General features: G+C 40.9%; 1 protein-coding gene across 4 annotated transcripts in view; it reads left to right on the forward strand.

Annotated features, from left to right (window-relative positions):
• Nucleotides 1-12030, forward strand: part of AFF3 (ALF transcription elongation factor 3) — a 561375-nt gene that overhangs the window by 392741 nt on the left and 156604 nt on the right. For 2 of the 4 annotated variants that reach the window (XM_082356113.1, XM_082356115.1), the window contains one exon: nucleotides 5119-5172. The exons of the other annotated variants lie outside the window; for them this stretch is intronic. In XM_082356113.1, coding sequence (XP_082212239.1) covers nucleotides 5119-5172 — 54 coding nt within the window. The remainder of the gene's footprint in view (nucleotides 1-5118; nucleotides 5173-12030) is intronic. 4 annotated transcript variants of the gene reach the window in all.

Here is a 12030-nt window from a genome sequence, read left to right on the forward strand (position 1 = left end):
GGTGAAAGGTGAAGCGTGTTTACATCAATGAAAAGTATTTACCTCCATCAGTTCAGGCTGCTGTAACAAACCACTATAGACTAGGTGGCTTATAAACAGCAGAAATTTCTCTCTCATAGTTTTGGAGCCTAGGAAGTCTTGGATCAAGGTGCTGGCAGATTCAGTGTCTGGCCCACTTCCTGGTTTGCAGATGGCCATCTTCTCGCTGTGTCCTCACATGGCAAAGAGTGGAGAGGGGAGAAGCAAGTTCTTTCGTGTCTCTTCTTATAAGGGCATTAATCCCATTCGTGACGGTTCTACCCTCATGACTAATTACCTCCCAAAGACCCAGCTCCTAATACCATCACGATGGGGGGGGGGTTAGAATTTCAACATATAAGTTTGGGGGGAGGGGAACACAAACATTCAGTCCATAGTTATTTATTAAAAATATCTTATGCCCATTGTAGAATTATCTTAGAAAATGTTAAATATGGAGGAAAAATATACAGAGGAACAATAATGTGCTAAACATATAAAGAAATCTATCACTTATGCATGTGCTTTTAATAATAAGATTATACAAACTGATCATATAATAGGTTTTGGAATTTGAGAGATCAAAGTCGACTTGAGAACTGTTACCAAAAGATTTTTTTTTTTCAGAGAAGTTTAAAACCTTCCTGATATTTATTTTGGCCATAGCGATGCGTGTCTAAAATGATGAACTCTGACTGTTCTTTTAGCCCACGAGGTACCTTCCCCAGAGACTTCCTTTCTGTATCTGTTTAAGTAATTTGCCAGGCTCCTGTCTGCTAGGAAAATGAGAAATCTAGTATAGACACTTGGCCTAGAGAAAATTGGCCAGATCCCATTTCTCCAACTCTTAGACACTAAGAATAAAAAATAACGTAGGAAGGGTCTCTAGGGCTCCTTGGACCCCCTTGTTATGTAGATGAATAAATTAGACCGAAGGCCTTTGAGAGAGGTATGGCTTGTCCAGTGGATAAGGAGGGAAGGCCTTGACCCAGCCTTCAAAGACCAACAAGTCCAGCTGGGGCTGGGCACCATTGCTGAAGGAAAAGAGAGATGAGGAGGCTGTCAGTTTTACCTGAAAAGGAAATTAGATGTTGCTGTTGTGTTGGTTATACCGTCAGATTAAAACAGCAAACAAATCCAGGAATGTAGATTGGAAATTATGCCATCACAGAACAAGACTGCAAACCTTATCTTCCATGTTCGTACACCAGACTGGAAGGCCCATGGTCCCAGAGGTCCCATAGAAGAAAATTCTTCAGCAAAACTAGGAAGTCTGTTCCCCTCTCTTGTTTTGTTTCCCTAGACTGATGCTTTCTCTTTCCTCTACACCTGGACTCCATCCAAACATACCTCTCCTCAAGGTGTCATCTAGGTCAGCGTTTCTCAAGCTTTTTTGGGGGTAACTTAAAGGGTTTTAATTTTAATTGTGATAAACTATGCATAGCATAAAATTTATAGTCTTAACCATCTCTGGGTGTGCAGTTCAGGGGCATTAAGTACATTCACATTGTTGTGGCTACCATCACCATGAAGTATTCCCAGAACTCTTGATCTTCTCAAACTGAAACTCTGTCCCCATTAATAGGCCAAATTAATAAATTGCCATAGCTAGTAACTCTCCATTTCCTCCTCTCTCCAGCCCCTGGCAACCACTACTCTGATTTCTGTCTCTCTAATTTTGACTACTCTAGGAACCTCATATAAATGGAACCAGACAGTATTTGTCCTTTCGTGTCTGGCTTATTTCACTTAGCATTATGTTTTCAAGGTTCATCCATGTCGTAGCAGGTGTCAGAATTTCCTTCCTCTTTAAAAAGGCATTTTCTTTCTTTTTAAAACTGAATAATATTCCATTGTGTGTATAGACGTTTTCTTTATCCATTCATCCATCAATGGACATTTGAGTTGCTTCTACCTTTTGGCTGTTGTGAATTACGCTGCTATGAACATGAGTATACAAATATCCCTTCAAGTTCCAGCTTTCATTCTTTGGAGTACACACCCATCTCAAATTTTCAAACATAACCTACCCAGTCAGCCATATGTCACATCCTATGAGAGTGTATGTTTCAAACAACAGTGTCACGAAACAGGACCCACCATGACGCTGACATTTTCTTTTTTTTGTTAATATTTTTTAAATGCAGGTCAAACTACACAAATTCATTTTTGGTCAACCCATGTTCACGAAACACACTAGAGGTTACTGACCAACTAACGAGATAGTTTGTGCCACGGGAGTGAGGAACGAAAAGGAAACCACCTGTAGGGGCCCTGCAGTGTTTCTAACCCCGGCTTGGTCACCTGATGGAGATGATTTCTTCTGTCCTCCCAATAGCCTGGAAAGGAAGTTCTTCTTTCCTATTTTACAGATGAGGAAATCACGGCTGAAAGAGTATAAGAAGCTTGTCCAAAGATTTGCCTCCATTGAGTCTGTCGCCTCTCCCATCTGCCACGGGCCGTCTCTCTGGCCCACACTGCCTGACAGGCTAGTTTATAGGGCACCTGGCAGGACTCCCCTCAGAGAACCCAAGGCATTCTATTAGGGCCAAGGAAAGCTTTAGCTCAAGGGAGTGACAACTCAGAAAATTTCAGGACCCATTCACAGGCTCAAGAAGTAGGTATTTGGGGTGTATGCCATGCAGGAAGGGTTAGTTTTCACCAACCCCTAACTAGACCACAGAAGCAACTGCTTCCTTCACTTAATGATTCAGGTGGACAGTATCTGAAAGTGAGTTTGGCACCTTTGCAAAGAGCTCTTTCAGTCCAAAGAGACATTCACTAATAAACTGGAGCTCCTCTGTATTCAGCGTGACTGTAGCAGATGGCAGTGTTTTTCTGAGTCACTCTGGCCAAGGGAGACTGTGGTAAATCAATAAATATTACCATATGTATTGATTGCAGTGTGTAATCAATAAATATTGCCTGACATTAACTGGCTGATTATGCTTCCTCCAAGTGTATTCTTTCATAAAGCTGCTTCACACTCTTGTGTTGAAGCCTGGCCCAGCATTTAGAACATAATACTTATTCAGTAAAAGATTATTAATATGAGTAAATGAATGAATGCAGGATAACACAGAGGATGGTTGGAATATATCCGCTGTGCATTTCGTGTATCTTCTTTCAGAAATACCGTTAGCTTGATCTGTGCTTTCTTTTCTATGGATTTTAATTAGATATAAATCTGCAAAATGCAGAGCTTGTATATTTACAAACTGAGTTCTCCCCCGTCCCTCCCACCCCCAGATCACAGATTCTCTTTGCACCCCTATGCCTCTAATGCTGGTCCCTTCTCAGGCAGCCTGGTACCAAAATGATACTCCCCACGCATTCAATGTCTATCTTGTGCCAGGCGCTCTGCCGGACACGTTGTCTTATTTCAGTCTCACAACAATTCAGTGAGGTGACATTACTACGCCTCATATTACAGAAGGGATCATGGAGGTCTCAGTGAGTGAGACCTCACAGTTGGCAGTGGCAGAGCTGAGATCCCAGCTGGGTCAGAGCCACTTGGAGGCGCTGCCTTAGGTCTGGTGCGGAGGGCGCACGAACTAGAAGAGACACTAAGGAAGAAATCCTGTTTCTGAGCAGAGGGCGGGCATCTCCCTTCAAGCCCTGAATATCTGCTCTCCTTCCATAGTGTCGAGAGAATTGCAGCCCACAGAGCCTGTGAGGAAGCTTGCGGAAGGAGACAGGAGGAAGGCTGGTTACAGGCGATGAGTCAGGGTGGTATTTCTGCCCGGTGATGGAGGTCTTGGAAGTAGCAGAGGCTGGAGTCGGGAATTGATCTGACAGTCCGAGTACCTGGCAGCAGTCAAAGAGCAGCTCCCCAGCCCCGGCCCACCTGCTCACCTCAAAGGGCCTTCTGCTGTTGGCAGAGTGTATTTTGGTAAAGCAGTGCTCACATGATCCCCCCAAAAGCATGTGAAATATTTAAGCCTCTGCCCTCAGGGTTCTGCCACAGAGAATTCCATGTCCACTCTGAGCTTCTTAAGTAACTGAAATATACAAAGGGGCAGAGGCTGTAGGAATAACGGGCAGATGACCAAACATTCACACACATGCACGCACTCACCCTTCTGTGTTAAGAAGGCCATTCCTGCTTTAAAAATGAGGGCTCCGTGGGATTTAAGGCATTTCTTCCGAATAGTACCAGTGTCGGTATATCATGATGAAGAGGTAGCAAATACTAACTCTAAGCCAGACTGTGTACTAAATGCTTTCTAAAAATAGGAGAGCTGTATAATATAACAGTAATGCAGGGACAGCCAGTGTAAATGGAACACAGGATCACCCTGCAGATGAATCAATTCTTTGAATCCTCATAGCAACTGGGAAACGTCGACAGCATTAGAACCTCCCTTTTTGTAGATAAAGAAACCGAGGCTCCAAGAGCTCACACAGGTGGTGTGGCCCAGCCAGGATATTCCCCTACAGGTGTCTGACTCGAAAGCCCCCTTTCTTCGATGCTGCCTTAAACTGCAGACACGTGCACTGCACCGTCGTGTGGATCTAAGCAGTGCTGGGCTCAAAACACAGACAAAGTTCCGAGTGGCCAGATGGCAGGAAACCCAGCGACTGGAGACTATTTCATTTGAAAGTCTGTTTAACACTAAAGCTAGAGGATTGAGTTAGATGAATTGGCTTGTAGGGATGGGGGAGAGAGTATTATTAATTTGCTTTTGGAGTTTTGGCAAGTAAGGAAAATAATAAGCAGGGTAAGACAAGAAAAACAAGCAGTAGTTGGGAAGAACTGGTAATCGTATAGCCTCACTTCTTGAAACAGGATGATGTTACTTTCACTTAACCCCAGAAGCAGATTACTCTGAAAACAGAGAATTTTTTAATGGTTAAATACGTAAAATAGCATTGTTTTTAATTTTGAAAAAAATAGATATTATCCATTTGACCACAAGAAAAAAAAATCTTTTTTCTCATGAGCCAATTGTAAAAATGGAGACATTCTCTAATTTTGTGAGTTTTGTTTTCCTATTGACAGTTTTGACTAGGTCGTATGACTCTCGCTCCTTAAATTTACTGAGCATTTATTATGTGCTAGGCACTATTCTAAGCATTTTACTCATATTATTCTCACAGCTCTCTGGGATGGTTATCCCCATTTACTGATAAGGGAAATGATGCACTGAGAGGGTAAGTAACTGACCCAGAGTCACACAGCTAGTGTGTGACAGAGCTGGGATTTGAACTCATTTTGCCTCCTGAGCCCATGCTTTTAACTACGCTTCTATACAGCCTGCATTTCAGCTATTAGACTTCAAATTACTTCCAAATACTGAATATTAATGTGTCTCTGAACAAGAGAACAGCATTTCTGAATTGTGTGATACCCCTGGGTATACTCAAGATGTTGAAAAATACACTTGAATTAATAATTAGCATAATTAAGATTTTAATCTTATCTTTAAATGTCTGTAGCATATCATTATTTTTATCTTCCCCTTAAAATGTCCAAGAGGTGATCATTTCATTACATTTTGAAGTATGTTTGAATTCTGTTGTTTTTTTAATAATACTGTTACCAATCATGCTACACAGCCTCAGAGTAAGAATGGCAGAGAGTTCAGTGCCTTTGAAAGTACTAAATTTGAGACTCAAATTTTGAAGAAAAGTGAGCCATTAAAACTTGAATATTTGTACGGTTTTTGTGGCTTGGACTAAAATCGCATGTTTCCTGAGGGACCGATTTTGCAAGTTCTGGATTCGGGTGGTGCTGGGTTAGCCCTGAAACCCTGGCTGGACTTCTTCAGTATCAAGATGTGATATCCTCTGTGGAGCTTTTAGTAAAACTTGATTGATCAAAAATAAATTGAAGTAATGCCACAGAAAATGTTACACCTAGACCAAAAGCATTCAGGAGGACGGGCATGGAAATGTCTCTTCTTCCAGTTGTTGTAAATAGATGTCTTTGTTGTTTCATGTCCCTCTGTTTAACCTCCAAAGTAGGACTGCCAGATTAAATACCAGACACCCAGTTCCATTTGAATTTCAGATGAACAAGGAATAGTTTTTGAGTGTAAGTATGTCTCATGCAGTATTTGGGACATACACTAAAAAAAACGTTTTTTACCCGAAATTTGAATTTCACTGGCGATCCTGTATTTTTTTTTAATTATTATTAATTAATTAATTTTTTTATTTTTGGCTGTGTTGGGTCTTTGTTGCTGCGCTCGGGCTTTCTCTAGTTGCAGCGAGCGGGGGCTACTCTTCGTCGCGGTGCGCGGGCTTCTCATTGCGGTGGCTTCTCTTGTTGCGGAGCACAGGCTCCAGGCACGCGGGCTTCAGTAGTTGGGGCATGTGGGCTCAGTAGCTGTGGCTTGCGGGCTCTAGAGTGCAGGCTCAGTAGTTGTGGCGCACGGGCTTAGTTGCTCTGTTGCATGTGGGATCTTCCCAGACCAAGGCTTGAACCTGTGTCCCCTGCACTGGCAGGCGGGTTCTTAACCACTGCGCCACCAGGGAGCCCCGGGATTCTGTATTTTTATTTGCTAACTCCAGCAACCCTGCCAAATCTCACATAGACTGTAGGTCCAAGTGGACTATCTTTTAAATCCATGATTTATCAAAGAATAGAAGAGAGACGGGGTGAAGAAGGGAGAGAAAAGAGAAGGGAGAGGAGATAAAGTAATAGGAGGAGAAAGAAAGTAAGAATGAATTCGGGCAATCCGCCAAGCAAAATAACTAACATTTTGCAAGAAAGAAATTCTAAAACAGGTCATAGGATGGAAAAAGTCTGTTTCACAGACTCTTTGGCCTGAACATTGGCCAAAAAAAAAAAAAAAAAAAAAAGCATCCTATTAACATCTGAATACCAAAGCTCATCCAGGAATGGAAAGATTTGGAATTTGAAGGTTCTTAGCTTTCAGCTTGGTTAGAATACCCCAATTCTTTATTAATTGCAAGGAGGATTTTGTTTTTTCAGTGAGATGCTTCGGTAATTCGATATCAAAGAAAGCTAACTAATTTCCGTTTATGTTACTAAGATGTATTTGAAACTTCGCGGGTCGTATTTTGTTTGCTTGCCTTGTGCTGACATGCAAAAAACTATCAGATGCCTGATAGGAGGAGAATTTACCTCTGTTTAAAAATCACACAGTTCTGCTGTGAAGCATGAAGATGGATTTTTTTTTTAAGTGAAAAAATATTAACTGACAGCTCAAGACAGGTTTTTTTCTTTAATCTCTAACCAGACAAATTACTATAAGCAAGAACCCTCTTGCCTTAATCCTGGACACGTCACAGATGTGACAGTGTTCTGTAGGAGATGGCTTTTTAACTGTGGATGAGGGAAAATAACCTTTGGAATTTTTAGGATGTTATTACAAGAAAGTTTACTAGTTTTTGACTTACTAAGCCACAGCTGGAGCCAGCCTTCATCGGGGTAAGAATATTTTCATGCTGCTATTATATCGTTCGTATTTCAAGTGTAGGATTATTACATTGGGGGGAATATGGCCTTTGAGGCTTGTACTGTCTGTTGAGAATGCAAATGTGAATGTCCTATAAAAAGAGAGAGAAACTGCTTCCGTCTGTGCCGTAAACTTAAAGACTCCAACAGATGAGGTACTGGGGCTGCTGGAGCAGGAATTGGATCACACCACCATTTTGGATAAAAGAAAATGTTGTATTTCTCTGGGAGGCGTTAAAAGAGCTGGGCTTGCAGCCTCCCTCAAAGCCAAACAATTATGTGTCAGGCTCTCGTTTCTGTAGTTGTTGTTGTATTGTTGCTGCTGCTTAAAAAAAAAAAGAAAAATCGACAGAAGAGGGCAAGGAATTTTCAGACCAAATTAATTATGAATCTGCTTGATCAGATCTTCTTTCAAATGAATGAAACATGAACCATCATTGCTCTTTCTACCACCTTGTCTCCTCCATTCTGCATCTTACCGTTTCTTTCATAAGGTACAGTGTGTCGTTAGTTCAGAGAAAGAACAATGTTATTCTATATGCTTTCCCTTAAAGAGACTTCAGAAAATTTCAGTGTCTCTCCAAAGAGCAGAGATGACCTCCCCACCAGCCTGGCCGCCTGTGGAAATGCACTGAGAAGCCACAGGGAATCATATCAGTCCACCTGTGACAGCCAGGCGAGGAGCAGGTGCTGTTTCGATAGGAAAGATGTCCAAAGGAAATTGCCAGGTGATATCAACAACAGAGAACCCATCTGTATGGCGACTTCAGTATCCTTTCCAACCAGGTTGCTTTTTCAGTCCCATTTCTTCACTGTGTTTCTTAACCCGGGTGCACATCAGATCACCTGGGGAGCTTTTAAAAATATTAATAGCTGTGCTCTGCAGAGTCAACGTCTGCCCCCCGTGATTTTGATACACGTCTTTGGTTGAAAACATACTAGGAGGTCTCAAACCCAGCTAACCATCAGAATCACTGAGGAGGCTGTAAAATTCAGGTTCCTGGGCTCCCTCCGCCAGAAATTCTTATTCAGTGTGGCTGGGTTGAGGCCTAGGAATCTGTATTTTTTTTAAGTTTCCCAATTAGTGTTGCTGATTAGTCAGATTTGGAAACCCCCTTTGCCCCAACCGAATTACATAAATTTCATTGAGAAAAGCATTTTGGGTTAAAAAGAAAATTAATCATGTGTACAGAGCCTTTGGAGCAGCATCCTACACTTTCATTCTTTTCACCTTAAATTTTTCCCTAGCTTCGTGCCTCCCTGCTTCTCTCCCATCACGGAGGAAGAAACGCCTGCTCCTTTTCCCCTCTGGTTCCCTGACCTCATCTCCTCCCTCCATCCTTCTCCAGGCCTGGCTTGTTCTTTCCTTAGGTACTCTTCCTCCTACAGCATACTCCTATTTTCCCAAACTAAACAAAATACCCACACCCGTCAACCATTGTATCTGCTGAGCTCTCGAGCTCGTTCTCTCTCTCCCAGTCCTTGAACCTCTTGTGGGCCAGGCTTTCTGGCCACCTGTCCACTGCATCTGGTTTCGGGCATCTGTACATGTGGGCCACCATGATCTATTTGTCATCGGGCCAAACCAGTGGCCCTCTCCCAGTCCTTAACTTCCTTGACGCCTTGGCGGCCTGTGACCTGTCAGTCATGCCCTCTTTGAACCGTCTACTCTTTGCCTGCCATCTGACGGCACTCCCTTGGTTGTTTCGTTTTGTTTTTGACCAGGGTTCAATCTTTGGTCTGTTTCTTTTTCTCTGCATCCTCCTCATGGTGAGCTCATCCACTCCTGCAGCTTTCACTCTCATCTCTGTCCAGGAGCCTACCAAATTGAGATCCCTAAGTGTGATGTCTTCCTTGAGCTCCTAACCAGTCTTTACAGCCAGGCACTGAGGCCTTAGATCCTACATGTTCAGAATCTCACATTCCTCTCCACCCTCCCCCCAGCTCTTTCTCTTATTCACCTACTTTTTTTAGTGCTGCCTCACAGACTCAAAACCATGGACTTTCTCTCCTTCCTTAGCTCCAGAGCCCAATCACTTGCTGTATCCTATCACATTCTATTTTTGCAGCCTCTCCTACATCATTCTATTCCTTTACATCTCCATGGCCACACCTTTGTTCAGGCCTTCCCTGCTTCATTCCCAGCCCTCTATAGAAGCCTGATCTCCCTGTTACCCGTTTCTTCATTCCAACTATATGATTAATGTATCTAGAGTACAGTTCTGATCATGCCAAAATGTGAGTGAGCCAGGTATTAGCACACTGACCTAGGAACATAATACATTCCATGATACAGAACTGTATGCTTTAATCCACTAACTAGATGATCCCAGGGCTAGAAAAGCAATAAAGGGCAAGAAACATGATTAGTTGCTTGTTGGTTTTAATTTCCAGAATTCAGAGATAGTATAGGAACCAAATTCTGAAAGTGGAGTGGCTGTCCATGGTGGGATCCACACCTTCTGAGACAAGTACTTCATTTTACCCAATTACAGCCACAGATACGATACTATATATTGATACTGACCATCTGCCTAGGGCTTTTAGACAGATGTTCAGACATCTGAGGTCTGAACTATAGTGGATGGTTATATTCTTATGTTTCTTTAAACTGCGTTCATGGGCATAAGGGAGGGTATGTTATGTGGGGTACCTGCAAGCCCGTTGCCTGTACAAGTAGGGTATTACTAGTACAAGAATGGCTTGAGACCTCAAGGTCATACCTGAAGTTCAGGAACCACAGGGCTTTATATTTTGGACCCGACCTTCTAAAACTCTATTCTAATCCCAGGTGAACTGTTGCAGTTTTCATAATGGAGAGGATAAAGGGACTTAAATGGAGGTAACTTTTCTGTACTTCAAAGTGGATACCATTAGGCTGTGATAAGTTATCTATGTGTATGGCATTACCTAAAGCAACCCCTAAGGAATCTATACAAAGCAACATACTCAAAAACACTATAAATAAATTAAAACAGAGCTCTGAGAAAGGTACTAGTAAGCCATATGAAGGCCAAAAAAAAGAGGAATAAGAAGCAGAAGGAAAAAAAAAGTATACAATGGATAATATGGCAGACTTATACCCTAATATTATCAATAATTACATTCAACGTAAATGGTCTAAATACAGCAACTAAAAGATAGAAATTGGTAGAGTGAATTTTTTTTTAATGACCCAACTATTTACTGTCTACAAGAAACTCACTTCAAACATAATGACATGGGTAGGTTAAAAGTAAAAATGTCAGAAAATACATCATGCAAAAAGTAATTAAAAAATCAAGAGTGGCTATATTAATATTAAAAAGTAGATTTTACAGCAAATAAAATTACTAGGGACAAAGAGGGAAATTACATAAAGATAAAAGGATCAACCCAGCAAGAAGATATACCAATCAGAAACGTGTGTGGAGAAACAACAGCGCTTAAAAATAAATGAATCAAAAACTGATAGACCTGAAAAGATAAATAGACAAATCCACAATTATAGTTAGGGACTTCAAAACCCTACTTTCAGCAATTAATAGACTACTAGACAGGAAATCAGCAAGGATATAGATGAACTGAAAATACCATCAAACAGGATCTAATTGATATTAATAGAACACTTAACCCAACAACAGTAGAATACACATTCTTTTCAATCTCCCATGAAACATTCACCAAGATGAGCCTTATTGTGGGACATAAAACAAACCCTAACAAATTTAAAAGAATTGAAATCATATACAGTATGTTCTCTCACCATAACAGAATCAAACTAAAAATCAGTATTGGAAAGATAACAGGAAAATTTCCAAACACTTGGAAATTAAACAGCACACTTCTAAATAACCCATAGGGCAAAAAGGAAATTTATAATATACGTAGAAAGAAATGACAACACAGCAAAAAAAAAAGAGACAGCACAGCATATCAAAATTTGTGGGATACAGCTAACAGCACCAAGATGGAAATTTACAGCACTAAATGCTTACATTATACTTGAGTAAAGATCTGAAATCAGTTAGCTAAATCCTACTTCAAGAAACTAGAAAAAACAGAGCAAAATAAAGCCAAGGCAAACAGAAGAAAGGAAATAATACAGCTAAGAGCAGAAATCAGTGAAATCGAAAACATGAAAACAATAGAGAAATTAATAAACAAAAAGCTGATTCTTTGAAGAAATTAATAAAGTTCTAGCAAAGTTGAAGATAACAAGAGAGAAAACACAAATCAAGAGTGAATCGAGGGATAACACTATAGACCCTGCAGATGTCAAAAGGATAAGGTAATGCTATGAACAACTGTACACACATAAAGTTGATGACTTATGTGAAATGGACCAATTCCTTTAAAACAACAAATTACCAAAACTCAGCCAAGTTGAAATACTTAACCTGAATAGCCCTGTAATTATTAAAGAAATTTACTTTGTAGTTTAAAAGTTCCTTCCCCCACCAAAAAAAAATCTCTAGGCACTGATGGTTTCACTGCAGAATTTTACCATATATTTAAAGAAGAATTAACATTAATTTTATACAATCTCTTCCAGAAAAAAAAGGAGGGAACACTTCCCAAATCATATGAGACCATTTTCCTGATGC

Source organism: Balaenoptera borealis (assembly GCF_965194805.1).
Source record: "Balaenoptera borealis genome assembly, chromosome: 15".
NCBI classification, from domain to species: Eukaryota; Metazoa; Chordata; class Mammalia; order Artiodactyla; family Balaenopteridae; genus Balaenoptera; species Balaenoptera borealis.